General features: G+C 42.9%; 2 protein-coding genes across 2 annotated transcripts in view; one reads left to right on the forward strand and one right to left on the reverse strand.

Annotated features, from left to right (window-relative positions):
• LOC124773431 (2',3'-cyclic-nucleotide 3'-phosphodiesterase-like) overlaps nt 1-14,526 on the forward strand; it is a 151,452-nt gene extending 136,926 nt beyond the window's left edge. The window contains exon 7 of the mRNA XM_047249404.1: nt 14,489-14,526. Within this exon, the coding sequence (XP_047105360.1) occupies nt 14,489-14,511 (23 nt within the window). The 3' untranslated portion in view covers nt 14,512-14,526. The remainder of the gene's footprint in view (nt 1-14,488) is intronic.
• LOC124773415 (mRNA (2'-O-methyladenosine-N(6)-)-methyltransferase) overlaps nt 1-24,150 on the reverse strand; it is a 151,868-nt gene that overhangs the window by 35,020 nt on the left and 92,698 nt on the right. The window contains 1 exon segment of the mRNA XM_047249399.1: nt 15,663-15,841. Coding sequence (XP_047105355.1) covers nt 15,663-15,841 — 179 coding nt within the window.

Raw genomic sequence — 24,150 nt, forward strand, 5'->3', positions numbered from 1 at the left:
AATGCCTGCACAATGTGATTCCTTGGACCTTAACCTATATTGCTGTGTAAATTGTATAAAAAGTCAATCCTGCCAGTGGGATCATCTCCTTGTTAGAGTTTTTAGGCCTGAAGTCAGACAACTCTTTCCATGATCACATGGGGGATGTGATACTGGATTAAGGATGGCAGTAAGAGCAATTGAGACAAAATACCGTACCATTGGTTGAGTGTTGTTTGAGACACTTCTCCTTCAGTGAAGGTCAACTGGCCCACTATCCCTTTCAAAAGTTCTTCTAATGGTGCCCCGCACTTCAGGTGATGTAGCGGATACATTTAATGAATTCAGGAATTCTTGCTACAATCTCTTCTAGCTCTCCTGATCAATGCAACAACATTTGGTCCTCAATGCCCAAAAGGTTGTGACGTTCTCTATAATAGGTCGGCATCTGAACCTTTTCAGAGCTGCCCACATAACTCTTGAGTGAAAGCAGCACTCCTAACTCAACCAGTATCTTAGTATATAGTCTGAAGACATTGTTATATAAGCATCACCAGTCTGGCAGATCAGCATTATAATGTGAGTCTCACATTCCTGAATGCTATCCTGATGTTCAGATACAGCTAGTTAGCCTTGTTGAAGGTCCACTATGGCATATGAACTAGTGCAATATCTACTTGCAAGTTTGTGTTGAAGAGAAGAGGTGAGGTGTGGTATTTTGTTGTTGTTGGATGTGGCCAAACAACTTCAGCCCTCTTCACACTGATGTCATCCTTTCTGTGGAGGCCGTTTCCTCTTAGCAGAGGGAAGCTTTTTTTAAAAAGATGTCTCTCAGAAATATAGGCACAATGGCCTCCCCTGTGCTAATTGTTTCACCTTCTCTTATGTGTGTCCTGGACCTCTTTAGGTTTTGCAAAGGTATGGGAGACATTTGATTGGTGAAGTTTTTCTATATCTACTTTTTCCCTTGTTGGTGAGGTATGATGATACACTGAGGGTGACTATCCGAATATTTAATTCAGTGTGTCTCATTCTTGTGTTAAATGCCAATCAGGGAAACGTGCTGTGGACAGCACCCACACCTGCCATAGGGGAAAATAACATCTTTGTGACCAATGGTCCTAGGTGAAAGAAGTATGTATTGTGCAACAGCATAGTGAAGCCGGAAAGAAAGACTTACCTTTGTACTCAGGAGCAAAAGTCTTGGAATCACCGGACACATCAAAGTAAACTTGTCCAGTAGGTTTTTAGAACAGCAAAGTGTTTCTTTGCCTCTGTAATGTGATAGCTGTGGTTCCTGGATGATGTTATCGTGGAAATTCACAGAGATGGGCCTAGCGCAACATTGGGAAGTGTGGCACGGGAGCCAAGTGACCATTGGGCACTTGGCTTTATGGATTTCGGTGAAATGGCCGATTACAAGAGAAGGAAGGTGGAAAGTGTTTTAGTGCAGAAGCATGAAGGAATGTGAGCAGTCACAGTGTGAAATAAAGTGAGAGGCAATATGAATCAGCACAAAGGAAGAGATGGCAATTTTACATGGAGCAGCAGATTGACACAATGAAAGGCAAAGTGCAGATGGCGAAACTTTCTCTAGTTTATTTACAGGTGGTAGTAAGTAATTCTGTTTGGTAGAATACAGAGGATATGTAGGTTTTCTCTTTAACTAGAGGTCAGGAAGGACTTGGTCCAATGATCTTACTGGGGCTAAATTAAATCTCCCATTTCAATGTGTGTAAAAATCTACAAATGTTAATTAACTGAGATCAATAAAACAGTCCGCTTCTTGTGGTCTCGCGGTAGCGTCCTCACATCCCGAGCATGGGGTCCCAGGTTCGATTCCCAGCAGGGTCTGGGATTTTCACCTGCCCCTGAGATGACTGGGCGTTGTTGTGTCATCTTCATCATCATCATTCATCCCCATTATGTCAGAGGAAGGCAATGACAAACCACCTCCATTAGGACCTTGCCTAGTACGGTGGTGTGGGTTTCCTGTATCACGTCAAGAAGCATGGAACTTCATTTCCATTTCCAATAAAACACCTTCACTTTTAATTTAAACAAACGATGGAAACTCCAGGTAGAAATATCAACAATGTAGGAAAAGACAGACTGCTACTTACTGTATAGATGACACATTAAGTTGCAGACAGGCTCAATTAAAAGACATTTACACATAATTTTCAGCCACAGCCTTCATCAGCAAAAGAGAAACCCACACCACTCATCCACATGAACATGCACACTTCATGCATACATGACTGCCAGCTTGGGCCAGAATACGACTATCACATGGAATGGAAGCAGCAGTCTGGAGGGAGTGAAGAAGGGGAAAGAATGGCAGGGTACCGATGGGGGGGGGGGGGGGGGGGGGGGGCAAGAGAAGCACGGACTGGCAGAGGTGCAGTGACTAGAATGCCAGCAGATTCCTATATAGCAACAGGTGGGAAACCTGCCCCACAAGCTCCTAACGTTGTGCCTGTTGGCATTCTAGTCCCTGGACACACTGCCAGACATCACTGCTCCGCCATCTCTAATGACCTCATTGTAGAGGGGCCATTAAACACAAATCGTCTCCTCGTCTTCCCTCCCCCCACCCACCCATGCACTGCTATCCTTTCCCCTTCCCTACTGCCTCCAGACTGCTGATTCCATCCCAAGTGATAGTCGCATTCTGGTCCGAGCTGCCGGAGTTGGCAGTCATGTGTGCATGAATGAGCTTGCTTGTGTGAATGAATGGTGTGTGTGTCTCTTTTTCTGATGAAGGCTGTGTCCAAAAGCTTACATGTAAGTACCTTTCAATTGTGCCTGTCTGCAACTTAAAGTGTCATCTTTACAGTAAGTAGCCACTTATCTTTTCCTACATTGTTCACTTTTAATTTACACTGGCATTTTAATAGCTAATCTTTTCATCTTTGCTTTTAGGTGCTTTGTGATGTCATTTCTTTTTCAATGTTCCCCATAGTCTTAGTATGTGATTATCTAATTTTAGTTATAGTAATCAGTCTGGCAGTACTGATTTCCCTAGAGTTCACTAATCTTACAAATGGATGCTGGGTCTTTGAGATTGTCAGAGGAGCCTATGATTCCTATTTAAAAATCACCCTTAACTCACGGAATGAATCTTTTATAGCGAGTCTTGGAACCAGATTGATTACATTTACAGATGAGTTGTGGGAAGAAGAGGCAGCTGACTGTTAACATCTCTATTCAGGTAGCTACATAAAGGGTTAGAACATCACAAGAAAATGCACATATATGGCACAACAGAAGTTTCAGACGATGGGCTCATTGGTATCCTTCTGACGGACTTAATATACAGTTCCATGTATGGACTCTTCGGACTCAACATAAAGGCAGGGAGAACTAATGGCTCTTGATTTGTATTTCTCTGTTGCTGTTTACTATTTTGGTGTGTGTATTCCAGTGGTGTTGTTGGCAGTAAAACTAATACTGTAGAGAAATCAGTTGTTTGGTTTGGTTTTGTTTTGTTTTAGGGCACAAAAAACAACTCAGGTCATACACGCCCAAGTCAAAACTATAGAACTCGAAGACAAAGAGGAGTTAAGAAACGACTATACGTCAGTCCCAATTGACATAATAGAAGACACTAAAAACAGGCATGTGAAAAAGGGCTAAAAAAGATACCATACAGAAACGGAGGTCCAAGGCTAAAAATTAAATGGCCTTCGCCATACTGCTTTGGCGGATAAAAAGTAAAACACAGTCGACTGCCTGCGCATCATTTGCTAAAACGGCCGATAACTCAGACAGCAAACACAAGCAGGAACGTAAACGGTTAAAAAACGTGCATTCCATCAGGAAGTGGCAATAATTAAAATTTGGGCACGATGTGTACAAAGTGGTGGGGTAGCACCACTTATCAAATGACGATGGCTAAAAAGGCAGTGCCTAGTTAAAATGACCTCTTCCCGGCGGGAGGACCGAGAGGAGGGCGTCCAAGCCACTGGCTGAGGCTTAATAATTCTGAGTGTATCCCCATGAAGGGAGGACCAATGGCGATGCCAAAGGGACATCACCTACTGACAGATGGCAACATAGAGATCATTTGAGGGAATATAGGAACTAGTGGGCTGAGGTACGAGGACTGCAGCCTTGGCAGCATCACAGCCTTGTTTCTTAGCAGACCGAGATGACTAGGAACCCACAGAAACATCACACTGGCTCCACCAAGAGCAAGCAAGTGACAGTTTTCCAGGACATGCTGCACTAAGGGATGGGCAGTGTACAGCGCACATGGACTTAGGATGCTGAGTGAGTCTGAGCAGAGGAAACAATGAAAAGGCTGTGTTCCCAGATGTATTCTGTGACCTGATACAGGGCGACGAGGTCAGCTTTAAATACTGAGCAGTGTGCTGGAAGCTGATATCGAAAGACACGGGTGCCAACGACGAAGGCACACTCAACCCCACAGGCAGTCCGAGTGCCATTAGTGTATACAGAGGTACCACTGTGAAGTTCATCAAACTGAAGCCAATAGACCGAAGCTGGAGTAGTGTCCTTAGGAAGCGAATGAAGGCCAATGTTAACATGGGCTGCTTCATGAAGCCAAGGTGGTGAAGGGTTCACACCCACTGGGAAAGGTGCAGGTAGTGTGAAGTTAAGCCGCCATAGCAAGTGCCAAAAGTGGACTCCAGGAGGTAACAGAGAAGAGGGACATGCCCCATATTGGTGATCAAAGGAATCATCAAAGAAAGAGGCATAGGATGGGTGGCCACACATGGCAGACAAACGGCATGCATACCTGCTAAGGAGGAAGTCACGACGGTAGGACAGTGGTAGTTCAGCATACAGACTCTCAACCGGACTAATATAAGAGGCACCCGTGACCAAACAGATGCCACGATGGAGGATAGTGTAGAGACGGTGTAAGAGGGATGGACATGCAGATGCGTAAACAAAGCACTCATAGTCGAGTTTCGAACAGACTAGGGACCAGTACAAATGCAGGAGGGTGGTTCGCTTGGCACCCCAGGAAGTACCACTGAGGACACGTAGGACATTGAGGAACCACGTGCAGCGGGCTGCCAGGTAAGACACACAGGAGGACGAAGTGAGTTTCCTATTGAGCAGAGAATGGAAGGGTATCACCCAAGCCTCCTCCGGTCGTTTCTGATGGAGGAAGGCAGGGTGACAGTGGGAAGAGCTCGAAACTTCGAAAAATGGCAGCCTGAAGTGTTGGAGATAGCAATAGAGTTCCCAATGACATCATCTGCTGCTGTCAGGCCAGAAATTGGGGAATAGATCTTGGTCCCAGAGAGCCAATGGAAGTTGGCTCACATGACAGAGGAAGGGGTAGAATTGTTCAAAGAACTAGTGAATGAAATCCAGCTAGCTCTTCTGCTATCCCGAAGAACATGACGACAATTTGCACTCGTCTGTTTATAATGAATGCAGTTTGCCATCGTAGGATAATGGTTAAAAACACGGAGAGCACTTTGCCGTGCACGAATTGCATCAAGGCATGCTTCAGTCCAATAAGGGACTGGGACATGACATGGTAAAGAGGAAGTACGAGGAATGGAATGTTACGCAGCAGTAAGGATAACGTTTGTGAAATATTCCACCTGGTCATCACAACTGGGGAAATCTTGTTTTTCGAAGGTTGCCAGGGAGGAGTAAAGTTAGCAGTCAGCCTTAGTAAGCTGCCATTTGGGTGTGCACGCGAATGGGGTAGGAGTCAGCACATGGGAAATGGTCACCCGAGTAGGTGTCAGAAAGAATGGACCACTCAAGATGATGGGCATGCTGGGCAGTGTAGAAGGACAGGTCCAAATGGGAATAGGTGTGTGAGGAGTCCGAAAGGAAAGTGGGTGCTCCAGTGTTAAGGCAGAAGAGGTTAAGTTGGTTAGAAAGGTCAGCCAAGAGGGCACCTGTCTGGCAGGTCCTGGGAGAACCCCAAAGGGGATGATGCGCATTAAAGTCACCGAGTAGCAAAAATGGGGGAGGCACCTGCCCAGCAAGCTGAAGGATGTCTGCCTTGATAACATTGAATGGCAGAGATACGTAAATGGTACAGAGAGAAAAAGTCAGGTGGGGAAGGAAAAGGCGAACTGCAACAGCTTGAAGATTGGTAGTCAGGGAGATGGGCTGACTACAAACGTCATCCCATATGAGCAGCATGACGCCCCCATGAGACGGAATGTTGACCTCAGAGGGAAAGTCAAAACGAATCGGTAAGAAATTGGAAAGCTCAAAGCGGTCATGAGGGCGCAATTTTGTTTCCTGAAGGCTGAGTGCAAGGAGACACTGTGATGCTAAAAGCAGCCATAAATCCTCTTTGTGGGACTAAAGGCCACGAACATTCCATTGAAGGAGAGTCACGATGAGGAAGAGATGTAAGGGTGTCACCTCGGCGGCTGCCGAGTGACAGCTTGGGCACAGTTGCTACTACAGGGCACAGAAGCAGGAGGTTCCAAATTATAGATGCCAGACAGGAGAACACAGGGTTTGCGACTGGCCAGTAACTTGTGAGCGACTGGGTATGGCACTTTTTTCTTTACCCAGATCTCTTGGACAGCCTGCTCATCAAAATACATGGGACAATCCTGGAGAAAAGAGGTGGGTAATTGCCCTCATGTGCATCCCTACCACAGGTTAAACATTTGGCTGGGTGTTGACAAAACATTCTAGTGTGGTTGAAATGATGACATTGGTAGCAGTACATCGGGTTTGGAATGTATGGCTGGACTGTGATAATTTCATAATCTGCTTTGATCTTGGACAGAAGCACCAATCAATCAAAGGTGAGAAAAAGAGTGCGAGAGTGGCCACTAAGGAGGAATCTACCTTTTTCATTACGCGATGGACAGCAACGACACCCTGATCAGAGAGGTAAGATTGGATTTCAGCCTCAGTTAAGACCGTCAAGCAGCCTGGTGTAAATTACACCACGGGAAGAATTCAAAGTTCTATAGACCTTGACACAAACAGAGCAGCCATGGAGAAGGGAGGCAGCAAGCAGTTGTTGCACTTGAGAATCAGAAGTAGTCTCCAAAAGCAAAGTGCTATAGGGTAAATGAGAGCAAGATTTCACAGGGCTGGCAATTGCATCAACACCTTTCTGAATAATTAACGGATTTATTATGGTGAAGGACTGGCCGTCTTCAGTATGTAAGACCACAAGAACCGTGGTGCAGTGGGAAGGGTCTTTGGATTATTAGCCTCATAACATTTACGTTTCGTAGATGTTGATTGGGAAGATTACTGACTCATTGTGAGAAAATCCCCCATGATTGTCAGTGTCTCCGATGGTGCGCTACTTCCAACTGGGGGCCCCCTTCACAAGGGAGCACACCCACCTTAGATCATGTTCACACCTCCCAAATACCTAACAGGGGGACCAACTGGCAATTTGGGAAGGTTGCAGCTCAGGCAATCACCCCTCCCTGGGCATGGCCAGTACCAGGGGGTACGTGTGAATCCTGCCTGTCCGGTCTCATCGGATTAGGGAAGGACGTCGGCCATGCCCTTTCAAAGGAACCATCCCGGCATTTGCCTAGAGCGATTTAGGGAAATCACGGAAAACCTACATCAGGATGGCCGGACGCGGGATTGAACCGTCGTCCTCCCGAATGCGAGTCCAGTGTGCTAGCCACTGCGCCACCTCGCTTGGTGAAAAGAGAGTGAAAAACAAAGGTGAGACTGTTCTTACGTCAGTGACAGACAATGCAGAACATTCCCAATAATATCCCACACATGTTCCCCAAGGGAGGGGAAAAAGAACAGCAGGAGGATAGACATGCAGCACAGAAAGGAAGAAATGCGGCAAAGGCTGGGGCCCCATGGTAGCCAAGCACGAACCCGCCAAAGAGTGGCGAGCCCCTTGGGAGGAAATCAGTTGTGAGCATCATTTTCTGTTTGCTGGTAATGCAGTCTTGTTAGGATGATATCAGTATGATGGATACCATTCTGATAACCAACAGATTGCACTGACATCTGCTGCAACATAGTGAATCTGTTTGTGTAAATAGACAGTGTATTGATTTGGGCATGTTGACTCAACATCAACCTCAACAGTCTGTGCTTTGCCACTTGGAACTGGAACAATGATATGCTCTTCTCTGCACTATCCCACTCAATTATAGTATGGAATACTAGGGACAACAGCTGGTGTCACCTTTCAAACATTCTTACTCAATCACAGTGGTGCTTAAAAACTCTACAAGGTGTGCAAACAACAATGGTAGTACCACATTATGCTGATGCAAGATGTAGCAACAGAACAAAATTTTATTTGCAGAGTGTATAACCATATGGCAAACAAATACCTATATGAGGATGGATAACTGATCACTGCTCACAAAATAAACAAGCAGTTGAGCTGCAAACAGGTTGTTAGGGGAAGTTGATTACCTGTTGAGTTTCCAGGTAGAGTCTGGCAAAAACTAGTTTCTCTCCAAAACACGCACACACCCACAGTTCTGAGGAGTTTTCCCAGTTCTGCACGTAGGTACTTTTGAATATTTTATTTCGGTTGTTCCACTGTGATACATGTACCTTTGTGAACTTATCATTTCTGAGAACATATGCTGTTACAGTGTGATTACCTGTAAATACCACATTAATGTAATAAATGCTCAAAATGATGTCTGTCAACCTCAATGCATTTGCAATACATGTAACGTCATTCCTCTCAACAGCGAGAAGTCGCCTTCCGTAATGTTCGCACATGCATTGACAATGCGCTGACGCGTGTTGTCAGGCATTGTTGGTGGATCATGATAGCAAATATTCTTCAACTTTCCACACAGAAAGAAATCTGGGGACGTCAGATCCGGTGAACGTGCGGGCCATGGTATGGTGCTTCGATGACCAATCCACCTGTCGTGAAATATGCTATTCAATACCACTTCAACCGCATGCGAGCTATGTGCTGGACATCCATCATGTTGGAAGTACATCGCCATTCTGTCATGTAGTGAAACATCTTGTAGTAACATTGGTAGAACATTACTTAGGAAATCAGCATGCATTGCACCATTTAGATTGCCATCGATAAAATGGGGGCCAATTATCCTTCCTCCCATAATGCCGCACCATACATTAACCCGCCAAGGTCGCTGATGTTCCACTTGTCACAGCCCATTGTGGATTTTCCGTTGCTCAATAGCGCATATTGTGCTGGTTTACATTACCGTTGTTGGTGAATGACGCTTTATCGCTAAATAGAATGCGTGCAAAAAATCTGTCATCGTCTCCATTTCTCTTGTGCCCAGTGGCAGAACTGTACACGACGTTCAAAGTCGTCACTATGCAATTCCTGGTGCATAGAAATGTGGTAAGGGTGCAATTGATGTTGATGTAGCATTCTCAACACTGACGTTTTTGAGATTCCCAATTCTCGCGCAATTTGTCTGCTACTGATGTGCAGATTAGCCGCGACAGCAGCTAAGACACCTACTTGGGCATCATCATTTGTTGCAGGTCGTGGTTAACGTTTCACATGTGGCTGAACACTTCCTGTTTCCTTAAATAACATAACTATCCGGCGAACGGTCCAGACACTTGGATGATGTCGTCCAGGATACCAAGCAGCATACATAGCACACGCCTGTTGGGCATTTTGATCACATAGCCATACATCAACACGATATCGACCTTTTCGGCAATTGGTAAACGGTCCATTTTAACACGGTAATGTATCACGAAGCAAATACGAGGGTTGTTTTTTAAGTAAGGGCCGTTCGTGCGTGTAGTCCCGTAGTTCATGCGGACGCTGCAACAAGCCACCGCGCCACTTCCCGGCATCCTTCCCGTTCACACTGATGCAAGTTGCAGCTCTTTAGCTGACGTGTATGCATCGCTGTGCTACTTTATAATGTTTACGATTATTGAATCGCCCGCCGCGTGTGAGATACGGTCAGTGATACGTTTTTTGACCGCGAGAAGCCTATCAGCTGCAGAAATTCATCGTCAGTTAACAGAAGTTTATGGTTTGAATGCAATGAGTGAAGGTAAAGTGCGTCAATGGGTAAGAGAGTTTAAAAATGGCCATCAAAACGTCCATGGCGAAGAAAACGCTCAGGCTGGCCCTTTGTGATCACTGATGATTTGGTGGCTGCAGTCGAAACAAAGATTCGTGAGGACAGAAGATTCACAATTTCCACTCTTTCTTTGGAATTTCCACAAGTTTCAAGATCGGTTTTGTACAAAATTGTGTCTGAAAACCTAAACTTTAAGAAACTGTATTCTCGGTGGGTACCCAGACTCCTCACAGAGGACCACAAAGGGAAGAGATTTGCCACTTCATTGGACTTTTTGATTCGTTACGAGGAAGAAGGGGATGACATGTTGAGTCAAATTGTCACTGGAGATGAAACATGGGTATCCCGTATCACTCCCGAAAGCAAGCGACAATCGATGGAATGGTGACACACAACCTCACCCGTCAAGGTCAAAGCCAAACAGACGCTGTCAAAGTGCAAGATTATGGCAAATGTGTTATGGGCCCGCGCGGTGTTTTGCTAGTGGACTTTATGCCACGAGGAACGACAATCAACTCAGATGCCTACTGTGCAGCTCTAAAGAAGCTCCGCAGAGTAATTCAAAACAAAAGGCGCGGCATGCTGACAAAAGGAGTTTTGCTCCTGCACGATAACGCTGGGCCTCACACTCAAAAGACTCGGGATTTAATTGATTCTTTAGGCTGGGAAGTTTTGGACCATGCACCATACAGCCCCAAGCTTGCTCCTAGCGATTTTCACCTTTTCCGGTACCTGAAACACCATCTTGGCGGGCAGCGCTTCAATGACGACGATGAAGTGAAAGCGGCCGTGAACTCTTGGCTGTCGGAGCAGGCGGCCGAATTCTTTGAAGAGGGAATTAAAAACTTAGTTGTACAGTATGACAAGTGCTTAAGTAAACAAGGCAACTATGTAGAAAAATAAGCAAAAGTGTGTAGAATCAGAAAATAAAAGTTTTTTTACAAAGGTATTTGTATCTTTTTTTAAAAATAAAAACGGCCCTTACTTAAAAAACAACCCTCGTACCTTCCGCACTGATGGAATGTTACGTGATACCACGTACTCATACGTTTGTGACTATTACAGCGCCATCTATCACAAAGCGAAAAAAAGAGGCCCAACTAAAACATTCATATTTCTTTACGTACTACACGAATATGTAATAAAAAATGGGGGTTCTTATTTAAAAAAACGCGGTTGATATCCGTTTGACCTATGGTAGTGCTGTCTAGCGGGCCAACCATAGTGCCATCTGGTTTCCCCCTTCAAGCTAGACGAGTTTCGTTCTTTGTAGTTTTTTCATTTGATGCTTATTTCATGAGAAATTTGGCCTGGTCACTATCAATGGACCACCCTGTAGATATCGAAGCACTGATACAAAGGACGTGATTCAGCTGTTCCAATCTGGGTATTGCGTGATGAAGCTGATTCTTGGAGATTACCAGATGGTGGTGGGAACTGAGAAAGATGCAATCAGAGAGACTGGTGGCAAAGAAGTGTTTCCATTGTAGGGATTGAGAGATAGGGAGTAGGTATTTCACAAATCCAACAAGGTTAAATCTGGGTGTAAAGCTGAAGGGGAAGCCACTGGACAGAACTGAAATTTCTGTGGGACTGAGGATTTTGGTGGAAACGTTAACAAAAGTGATCCAGGATTGTTTTGGCTCTGGATTGAGTGGAATGTTGCTAGGGAGTTTTGGAGGATGTGGCAAGTTGGAAAGGTCAGCTAGGCAGGGTCTGGGTGCTACGAGGGATTGATGAGGAGGAACACTGTAGTAGGATAAGGGTTGGGTAGAATGTCAGCAGGTTGGATTATTTAATGGGGATGGTGTCTGGAACACTCTTCCAGGCCGGAAAGTAAGACCCTGACCAAATCATCCTACCTGCAGACAAAGGTACCACCAATGGTGTTATGAAGTGCAGTAACTGCCACATCTTATTGTGATTCTTCCACCTATAAATTCTGCCAGAGTGCTCCCATCTCAGAAGTGTCCAACATTACCTCCAATCCATGCTTAAAGCCATATGCCCTTCCCAGAACCTAATCCTTGAATCCATTCCTCCTCACCCCTATGACACCCTGTACACACATTGAACCTGCTTCCAAAAATCCACAAATGCAACAATCCTGGATACCTCATTGTAGAACAAATGCAACAATCCTGGAAACCCCGCTGTAGCTGGTTACTGAGCCCCAACCGAAAGAATTTCGGGCCTCATTGACTAACACCTCCAACTAATTGCCCAAAATCTAGCCTCCCATGGCAAAGATACCAACCACTTCCTTCACTGACTCTCCACCATCCCTATCCCTTTACCTTCTGCATCCTTACTAATCACTGTTGACATCATTTCCCTATAAACTAACATCCCTCCTGTCTATGGTCTCGCTGTTAGATCTTCCAGTGTCCTTCAGACTCTAAACCAACTACATCATTTGTAATACATCTAACTAACTTTATGCTGACACACAACTGCTTCTCCTTTGAAGGGAACATATACAAATAAAACTGAGTCACAGCCTGGGAAACATGCATGGCACCCTCCTTCGCCCACCTGTTTATGGGCCACCTAGAGGAAATCTTCCTGGCCTCCCAAACCACTAAACCCCCGGTATGGTTCAGGTCTATCAAAGATATCTTCATGATCTGGACTCAGGGCCAACACGCCCTATCCTAGTTCATTCACAATCCCAACACTGTCTCTCCCGTTTGCTTCATCTAGTCCTCCTGACCCCAGTGTTTCACCTTCCTGGATATTGTCTTCCACCTCTCTGATGGCTCCAATCCACACATCTGTCCACATTAAACCCACCAACAACAGTACCTGTATTTTGACAGTCACCATCCCTTCCACACCAAAAAATCCGTCTCATAGCCTGGACACTTGAGGGTAGGATATCTGCAGTGACGTCCACAGTTCTTGGTCGAGTGGCTAGCATTGCTGCCTCTGGATCATGGGGTCCCGGGTTCGATTCAGCCGGGTTGGGGATTTTCTCTGCTCAGGGACTGGGTGTTTGTATCATCATCATCATCATTCGTGACAGTAGATAGATTGGACTGTGTAAAAGTTTGGAACTTTTTACAGGCACTGATGACCACGAAGTTGAGCGCCCCACAAACCAATCATCATCATCATATCTGCAGTGACAAGAACTCCTTTGCCCTCAAGCTGGTCTTGCAAACATCTCGAAAGACAGACACTATTTCCCAGCCACCGTCTGCAAACAGATTTCCTGTGCCATACCCCCATATAGCCCCAATCCTCCCCCACCCCCAGGGACCAGCTAAAAAGGAGCACCATCTTCGTCATCCAATACCACCCCAGAGTAGAACAAATGAAACACATCCTTTGTCAGGGTTTTGATTATCTATCGTCATGCCCTGAAATGAGGGGTATCCTACCCAAGATCCTTACCACCCCTCCTAAAGTGGTGTTCCATTGCCCAACCAACCTCCACAATGTCCTAGTCCATCCCCATGCCACTCCCAATTCCAGCCCCTTGCCACGGGGCTCAAATCCCTGTGCAAGAGACAGATGCAGACTTTCTCTTTCCACCCAACAAGCACTTCCTATTCTAGCCCTGCCACAGGCTTACCCAACTCCATCACGGGCTGGATCACTGTGAAAGTGGCTATGTAATATACCAGCTCTGTTGCAATCATTGGTCAGCTTTTTATATTGGTATGACTACCAACGAGTTGTGCACCTGGATGAATAGCCACTTCCAAACTATGGCACAACTTGCAACTGAAAATAACATGTTTGATTTGCTTCAAAACACAGGCCATCTGTATCCTCACCCAACAGATTTTCTGAACTGCAGAAATGGGACTTACTCTTAGAAAACATACTCCACTCCAGAGATTATCCTGACCTCAACCTATGGTAACCTACAGCTTTCATACACTCCGCCTACGTCTCTCTCCTGCCTCCCCCACCCTCATTCTCTCACCACCTCCATTGTGTGCTGCTCTCTGCCAACGCACCTACTAATCTTTTCCTCTTCTCACCTCCTCTCCCTTTCTGTTCCTCCCTCCCCCACTGCACCTGTCAGCTTTGTCCTGCCGCCATCTAGTCTCTCCATACTGTGCCACACAGCATTCTTCTTCCACCCCCCCCCCCATTGTAACATGCTATCTCTTCTCCCCCCCCCCCCCCTTCTCTTCATGGCACTGCTTTTGTGCAGTGCAACAGTTGCATTCTTGCCGGAGACAGCAGTCGGACACGTGCGCATGAGGTGTGTGTGTGTGTGTGTGTGTGTGTGTGTGTGTGTTTGTGTGGGCGCGCATGTTTGTCTTCTGAAGAAGGCTTCAGCTGAAAACTCATTTACAAGTATTTTTGTTGTGCCTGTTTGCAACTCAACGTGTAACCTTTAAAGTGTATTTATACATCCATGCACCTTGCGGCTAGTCACTGTGCAACTGTGCTTATCCCACACGCAAGTAGAGGCATAGGTGTAGGTGCAAGCCTCTTCCTGAACATGTGCATGTGAGTGATTCCTTTCACACCTATGTTCACAGGGGGCACCTCTTCTTCCGTATGAGGCGAGCTACAGTTGTGTGGCAACTGGCTGCAAGGCGTACAAGTGTAAACACACCTTTACAGTGAGTAGCGATCTATCCTTTTCATACTGTTGTTAACATTTAATTATGTGATACATCTGCCCCAATCTTATTGTCATGGAAGCATGGTACAAAGTTGATGTGTAGTGGGTGGCCTGTGTGAGGAAGATGTCCATACATAACTTTCAAAAGCTGTAACCCCCACCACACTTAGTCACGTGCTGATGCTAGTATTTGGGAAAAAAATTAATTATTAGTAACTTATGTAATCATACATCTTCTGAACTAGTGATTACAATAATTATTTTTTTAAATAATTTGGTATCAAGACTGAAACACTGCAGAACCAGTTGTTTTGCCCCTGAAAATTTCATTTCACACTTCTGGGAATAATTACCCTCAGGTCGAGAACAACTGATGTACTGTATTATGCTGTAGCAGGTGTGCTGTAACTCTTGTCTATATGACTCAACACATGGGAGGACCTTTTTAACCTCTGGAGTAACTCAGAAGCAGAAGCGACCATTATCTCTATCCCCTTCATACTGCATGGTTATTGTGAACAACCAACAGTGTTTTCATATTTCCGTGACAATGATGCAGTACTCTAGACACCTTCAACAGGATTCTAGTCCGGAGAGAGTACTGGCCACGTTATTCCTACACATTGTGGTGTAATTTCAGCCAACTAATTTTTACACGAAAAATATTAACATCTACAAAAATTATATAATGGACATAGTGGCAGCATATCACAACAAAAGGTCAATGGAAAGCTCTTTCCCATACTTTTGATCTGTGATCTGTCAATGATTTGTTTGGGATGACATGGAGCTGTAAGCCAGTACTGGAATATTTTAAAGACTAACTTGTGATTATTACTAGTGTCTCTTCTCACTCCACATTTTTATATCACTAATCTAATATTCTCCACCACCACTTGCTGTCATGTTTCACTAATTATTTTACTTTCTCTTTTACACAAAACAGCAATGCCTCAAAACAACATTACTTACTTTTGAATACAAGGTGGTTTCTCTTCTTTATAATCTATTATTGACATAACACCTAAGATACCTACAAAATCTGAAAGTAAATATCAGTTTTAAATAAACAACATGTAAAACTGTACCAGCTTTTGTAAGTGGGCTGCATTAATCGTTACTGTTTCCATATGGTAACGCAGCAAAGCCTGGTCTCTTTCCAGCAAATAATCTATCTGTGGGAGACGAGGGCATGGTGGCGTTGCGAACTGCACTGGATAGCACCATACTTTTCGCAAATTTGCTACCTGCACTGGAGCAATTACCTCTGGAAAAAAAAAAACATTTTTTGTAAGTTTTACAATAAGTAGTAATTTAATATTAGGCCTAATTATTTTAGCTTGCACTCTAAATTTTTATTCATTTGTCACTCTGCAGCAGGAGAGGAAGTCCAAATTTTCAAATAATTCATTTTCCTAACTCATCTACGAAAAAGTTCTTGTGCATAAATATGAGAAAAACAAAATCAAACAATGGAAAATCCAGGATGAGATGTAACAATATTGTAAAAAGGAAAGTTGCTACTCACTATATAGCGGATGTGCTGAGTTGCAGATAGGCACAACAAAAAGACTGTTCCAAATATTGCTTTCGGCCAGTAAGGCCCTCGTCAGAATTAGACTACAGACACACACATACACAATCATGCAAATGCAGCTCACACACACACGACTACAGTCTCAGGCAACTGAGACTCCAGTCATGATAGTGTGAGATACGTCTGCGTGAGTGTGTATGTGTGTGTCTGTCATCTAATTTTGACGAAGGCATTGCTGGCTGAAAGCTATATTTGTGACAGTCCTTTTTATTGTGCCTTTCTGCGACTCAACATCTCCGCTATATGGTGAGCAGCAATTTTCCTTTTCACAATATTACGAGAAAAACAAAAACATTTGAACTTCACACAGGAAGTTGCAAGAACACCAAATACCTGAGAAAACAAGAGCAATCGGAAAATAAAATGTTTTCACCCCTACCAAAAAAAGAAGCTTGTTTGGGGCAGGGGGGGGGGGGGGGGGCGGCTACGCATACTAAGAGAAAAAAATGTAATGATATAAGCTATACAGGAGATCAGATTCAGAGATGAATGTTGTTTTGAATCAGAAGGCTTTAGAATATTCAAAGGAAAACCTGGCAAAAGAGTCACAAAAAATATACCACATCTAGGCACTTGCTTTATTGTCAACCAGAAAATGATCGATTCAGTCTTGGATTTCTCTTCAAGTTGTGGAAGAATGTCAACACTGTCTTTCAAATCTATGAATAAAGCTTTTACGATAGTAAATTTCCATGCTCCCACAAATGAATCAAACAAAACAGAATCAGAATCAGTCGACAAAATTTGGGAAAAACTTGAAGAAACAATTGACAAAGTTCCAAAACACCATTCCATAATTTTGATGAGCGATTTTAATGCAAAAATTGGTAGAGAAAAAAAGTATAAGCAAATTGTTGGTGACTACCCTGCACATAAAAGAACCAATAAAAATGGTGAGCGACTAATTGATATTTGTAAGAACTGTGATCTTCTTTTAAAATCCACAGCCTTCAAGCGTCTACCTCAAAAAGCCAAAACTTGGAAACACCCTAACACAATGTTTGGAGAATTCCAGCTGGACCATGCAGCTATTTCTAAAAAATCCAACAGGGAAATTTTAAGTGTTAAAGTTTTGAGGAATGCCAACATTCATTCTGCTCATTACTTGTCTCTGGTAAAAATGAATATCATCCCAGAGAGCCGAAAGAACCTTTCCAACATTTCAAGAAAAAACAGACCTCCAAAATTTGATATAAGTAAATTGAGAGATGTCAACAACAAAGTTACAGAAACTCTACACAGAAAACCAAATAAAACAGACTGGAACAGAATTAAGGAAGCCATGGTACAACCAGCCACTGAAACCATACTGACCAATGAAATATATAAATACCCATGGTTGAATGAAGACTGTAACGAAGCAACTGAAAAGCAAAGACAGGCTTGGATAAAATGGAATAGCAAGAAAACCTCCAAAAATCACGAAAACTTCTTGAAGGTCAGGAAAGATACATCAAAAGTATTGAAAACAACTAAGAGATTCTTCAACAAAAACCAAATCGATGAAATAGAAGCAAATTTTAGAAGACATCACACTCAGGAATTTTATAAAGCCTTTCAATCACAACTACTGAAGTTTAAACCTCCTACATTACATATAAGAGGACTCGATGGAAAACTAAATTTGAATGACAAATCATGTGCTGCAGCTTTTGGAAATTACTTTTCATCCCTACTGAATGCTGAAAATCCAAATGAAAAGCTTGATTTCTGTCCTACTGTTCCTCCTGCAGATAGTCCCCCTCCCGCATTAGATGAAATCATGAAAACTATACAAGGCTTGAAAAATAACAAATATGGAGGTGAGGATCGCACCTTGGCTGAAATGTGGAAATACACAGATCATGATACACTAAATCATTTCCATGATATCATAATGAAGATTTGGGAAACTCAAGCTTAATCTCCAGATTGGGCAGTAGCAATTATTCACCCACTACATAAAAAAGGTGATAAGAGTGATCTGAATAATTACCGAGGAATCTCTTTGCTACCAACGACGTACAAGATCTTTTCCAGACTGTTGTTAAACAGAGCTGAATCAGTCTTAGATCAACAATTGGGTAAATATCAAGCTGGTTTCAGGACCAAGATCCTGTGCAGAGCAGATCCATAACCTGAAATCTGTTATATCATACGCTAAATCAAGATCAATAATGTTTGTTGTGACCTTTGTCAGCTTTCAAAAAGCGTATGACTCAATTGATTGAGAAACAATAAAGAACACCCTTGCTGCCGAATTTGGTCTATATAGGAAAACAATCAATCTGATAAGCGCCACTTTAAATAACACAGTGTCAAAGGTCAAGTTCAGAGGTGAACTATCAGAACCATTTGAAATCTGTACAGGGGCAAGACAAGGTGACCCGCTCTCTCCATTGCTTTTCCACTGTGTCCTGGAAAAGATAGTCAGAGAGTGGAAAACAACCGTACCGCCATGTTATGGGATTCAAATTGGACACAAAAGAAATGGCCTCAGTGGAAACTGGCTTTTGCTGAAGATCTAGTACTCATTGCAAATAATATTGATGAAGCTAAGGTTCAAGTGTCCAGCCTAGAATCAATTGCTGCTAAGACTGGCCTAAAAATAGCCTTTGTTGTTGTTGTTGCTGTTGTTGTGGTCTTCAGTCCTGAGACTGGTTTGATTCAGCTCTCCATGCTACTCTATCCTGTGCAAGCTTCATCATCTCCCAGTACGTACTGCAGCCTACGTCCTTCTGAATCTGTTTGGTGTATTCATTTCTTGGTCTCCCTCTACGATTTTTACCCTCCACGCTGCCCTCCAATACTAAATTGGTAATCCCTTGATGCCTCAGAATGTGTCCTACCAACCAATTCCTTCTTCTAGTCAAGTTGTGCCACAAACTCCTCTTCTCCCCAATCCCATTCAATACCTCCTCATTAGTTATGTGATATACCCATCTAATCTTCAGCATTCTTCTGTAACACAACATTTCGAAAGCTTCTATTCTCTTCTTGTCCAAACTGTTAATCGTCCATGTTTCACTTCCATACATGGCTACACTCCATACAAATACTTTCAGAAACCACTTCCTGGCACTTAAATCTATACTCAATGTTAACAAATTTCTCTTCTTCAGAAATGCTTTCCTTGCCATTGCCAGTCCACATTTTATATCCTCTCTACTTCGACCATCATCAGTTATTTTGCTCCCCAAATAGCAAAACTCCTTTACTACTTTAAGTGTCTCATTTCCTAATCAAATTCGCTCAGCATCACCCAACTTAATTCAACTACATTCCATTATCCTCGTTTTGCTTTTGTTGATGTTCATCTTATATCCTTCCTTCAAGACGCTGTCCATTCCGTTCAACTGCTCTTCCAAGTCCTTAACAAAACTGAATTCATCACAAACATCAAACATGCTCCTCCTCATATTGAAACACAAGCAGGCGAAGAAATTTAAATATCTTGGAGAAATAATTACACATGACAGTTCATAAAATGCAGTTGTAGAAAGTAGGTGTCCTAAACTAGAAGGTGCCTTCCATCTGTGCAAAGACTTATACAAAAGCAAAAGCCTGTCTTTAAATCTAAAACTTTGTAATTATAACACCATAATTAGACCATCAGCTTTGTAGCCATCAGAGTGTGAAAAAGAAAGGACCACAACGAAAACTTGAAATAAAAGACCAGAAAATTTTGACAAAAATCCTTGGCCCTATCAAAGAAAACGGAGAATTCCGCCAAAAACACAACTGTGAATTATACGAACATACAGAAGACGTTGTTACCAGCATGAGGAAGCAGAGAATGGTGTTTTTTGGTCATCTGGAAAGAATGAACCCACAAAGACTTACTCATCGCATACATTCATCAGTTTCAAAAACAAAATCATATTCAAAAATGGGCAAGCCAAGTTAAAAAGGATTTACAGGAAGCTGAAATTTCATTCGATGACACTCAGGATCGAGAAGTTTTCAGAGAAAAAGTCAAAATTACTAAAAACCTTATTTCGCTTACGACGCCAGTTCCACGTCCTGCCTGCAAATGGTCAAAACAGAGAAAAGCATTTATTACGATGGCACTAAAGTTGTTAAGAAAAGGCCAACACATTCTGGGATGCATTTCAAAATAATCTAGAGAGATCCAACCACATGATGAGATGACAGTGGTTTTCAACTAGGTAACCCTTGAGACCCAGCCCAGAGCATGCTTAAAGTACAAGAACAGCCTGTAAGAATATCCAGTCATGCCACGCTAACTAAGGAGCCGAGATTATGTAGATGCATCTTCTCCACATTAGTAGCATCCTAACCCTCAGAGTAGCAGCACAGAGACTGAGCATCTCAGCTTGTGTCCTGAACTTGCATTGATTACCACAGTTCTAAGATCGACAACAGGAGGCAGAGGACATACACGATTCTGCCTGTTTAAAGAAAGGCCAGACATAAGGATTGCATGAAGAGAGCAACAAGTCAACTTGCTGTAATACTGGATCATTTGAACAATGCCATCCAGCTTTGCGGAGTACCCAAGTACATTTAAAAATGAAACTTTTGCTGTATATATGTAAGAAGGAACATTTTATAATCACAACGGAAGATCAAAATTTTATGCACTATGACTTAAGTGAATGGTTTCACACCTGCCTATAAATGTACATAAGCGTATGCATTGTGCAAAATCTGAATTTTGCAAATTTAGAATAACTTCCTTGTAGCTGTGGTATATGACACCTTGATTGAATGTGTGAAGTTGTTAGACATATGTGATGTAGAGTGAGAGAAACCTATTAGTTTCAGGAATGTGGTGGCCAGCTTGGATAGGCAGACTTGGCTTGCAGATACATGGTCCGGAAAACACAACAGTTAATTCTTCTGAAGTTACATATGCTACAGAGGGTAAGAATAAACTCATTAAGATAAGTCCTGTCCATTGATGAACTTGTAAAATGTACAGTGAAAGCAGTGGCATACCAACATCTGAAAAAATAGCAAAGGTATACTGCGGAAGAGAAGGGATGTGTAAAGGCTCAACAACTGTGTTTAGTGTGTCACTGTGATTTTGCAAGAAATGGCCAATGAGTCTGCCACAGAAAGTACAAGACTAGCATTAGAGTAATGACCCAAGTTTCAAAATTTTTTTTTTGAGCGTCACATTCTTACAACAAAGACACAGTAATGATATACGCCTTGTTGGCAATTGACAACATTTTCCAACAGTTACATTCACAGGCAAAAAATTCACCTTATTTCTGATGTTTCCCCTCATTAATTTCATCAATTCGGAAATCATTGTCAACTGTTTGAGTTCACAAAGTCATTTATGGCAATGGAATGTACATGGTACTGGACACAAGATGGGGCCTTGTAATGGTGTAGGAGGCACCACATTGCAAAACATGTTGTTTCCAGACCAAGCACAGCCTCAATTCAGAATGCAGATGACTTTATAAGAGTGGTGAAGTCATAAACATAAACAGCCTTCATTCTGTTGCCCAAAGAGGAAGCTAACAAATTCCACCCGTACAAGAATGGTCCAACCAGGGTACTCTAGTGAAAGAAATCCAGGAGACATGAATGGACTTAAGTTACGGGTAAAGTTACACTGCACAACCTTAAGGAGTAAGAAAGAAGAAATTTCATATGTCCAAACAATATCTCAGAAACAGCAGGAGAATATTCAAATTCACAACCTACATAAGAGGTGTTTGTGGACTGGGTGTATATTGTGACTGGTAGATTGCAGAAGTTATAGTTGTGAGTTAAATGAAATTCTCATGAAGTTTGTGCTATAACATGTACAGGCTGCAGGATATAGTTTTCCAGTTGCGAGGCAGCAACACTACCACCAGTACTCACTTTCAGTTTACCATGTTTTGAAGACTGCAGGTACACTAGTTCCCATTGGTTCTCCAGGAAGGCATCATCAATGTCAAAGGAGGATACTGACTCAGCTGAACATTTATTTAAATAATTTAATTGCAAATTTTGGTTCTGAGCAAAGTGCACAAATGGCCAACTGTTTGTAAGTGTACCTCTTGAAATATGGATATGCGTTTTGAAGCTTTTAATATTCAAGAATTGAAATGCTTTGTCAAATAAGACTAGATTTTCATTTCATGACACTGAAATCTGAGAATATGGCAATGACAACTAGTTCAATGCATGGCATTGTTCAACTAGAAAGCATTAGTACTTCTGTGCAGAAAATTTAGTACTGCACGATAATAAATAATTAAATATATACATAAATAAAAATGAAAAACACTGGGATTAACATTTTTGGATAAATAATGCTTGGAAATTCTATGAGACACACATTTTCAAACTGAGGATATAAACTGGGTGGTTATAATTAAACTTTCCCTATTTAACAAGTTATAACATAGAAACTAATTACCTTACACGTATCAAACTTGGTAGCATTAATGTTCAGAGTATGGGGATGCATGATTTCCACACGTCACAGCGTTCCAACTGTTGTGATCAGTCACCCCGATTCATAGTCTCACTCACCTGACCAGCGCAGTGCACTTGTTGATGTGTCAACATAAGGTTGGACAAAAGGAGCAGGGCATTACTGGCAAAACTCTATTATCAAAATACGAGGGCCGTTCAGAAAGTAACCTCCGGTTGATTTAAAAAAATACACCAAGTTAAATAAAAATATTTTAATATATACATCTTACAACTACATCTTTGCACTATTTTTCTACATAGTCTCCATAGCGATTGAGTCACTTATCGTATCTCTTCACAAGCTTTGAAATTCCTTCTGCATAAAAATCACCCGCTTGTGCCTGGAGCCAGCCTGTGACCGCATCTCTGAGCTCTTCGTCGTCATCAAACCGCTGTGACCTGAGCCATTTCTTCAAATGCATGAAGAGGTGATAATCACTTGGCGCCAGGTCTGGGCTGCAAGGTGGATGGTTAATAACGTCCCACTTGAAGGACTCAAGAAGGGCCGTTGTTCTGCGAGCAGAGTGAGGACGGGCGTTATCGTGCAAAAAAACGATACCGGAAGTCAGCATACCACGGCGTTTGTTCTGTATAGCCCGTCGTAACTTTTTTATTGTTTCACAGTACACGTCTTGATTAATGGTCGTACCATGTTCCATGAATTCAACCAACAACACCCCTTTGGCATCCCAAAACACCGTTGCCATCAGTTTTCTGGCAGAAAAATCTTGCGAGGCTTTTCTTGGTTTGGTAGGCGAATTTGAATGTGCCCACATCTTTGATTGTTCTTTTGTCTCAGGGTTCACGTACTTAATCCAGGTTTCGTCACCGGTCACGATTCTGTTTAACAATGGTTCTCCTTCGTCCTCATAACGTGACAGAAAGTCTAATGCAGAGGCCATTCTTTGAGTTTTGTGGTGGTCGGTAAGAATTTTGGGCACCCATCGTGCACAGAACTTACGGTAACCCAATCTTGCTGTCATTATCTCGTACAAGAGAGTCTTAGAAATCTGTGGAAAACCAGTAGACAACTCCGACATTGAGAAACGTCGATTTTCACGAACTTTTGCATCAACTGTCTGAACGAGTTCGTCAGTCACCAATGATGGTCTACCACTCCTCTCTTCATCATGAACGTTTTCTCGTCCACTTTTAAATAAACGTACCCATTCACGGACAACTCGTTCACTCATAACTCTTGGTCCGTACACGGCACAAAGCTCACGATGAATAGCTGCTGCAGAATATCCTTTGGCTGTAAAAAACCTTATGACAGCACGCACTTCACATTTGGCGGGGTTTTCTATTGCAGCACACATTTCAAACTGCCACAAAAACTAAACTAGCGCAGGTACGACGTTCACTCGACCACGGCTTGATGCCGACTGACCTGTTGAGTGCGTGAATGCACAGATGGCGTCGCTACTCCCCCCACAACCCGCACTGTGACCAATCGGAGGTTACTTTCTGAACCGCCCTCGTAATTGTAATGCTGCAGCTGCACTTCAAGAATATAGCTGGCTGAAAGGATTATGGAAGGGTCTTCTTTCTCC

Source organism: Schistocerca piceifrons, chromosome 2 (assembly GCF_021461385.2).
Source record: "Schistocerca piceifrons isolate TAMUIC-IGC-003096 chromosome 2, iqSchPice1.1, whole genome shotgun sequence".
Taxonomy (NCBI): domain Eukaryota; kingdom Metazoa; phylum Arthropoda; class Insecta; order Orthoptera; family Acrididae; genus Schistocerca; species Schistocerca piceifrons.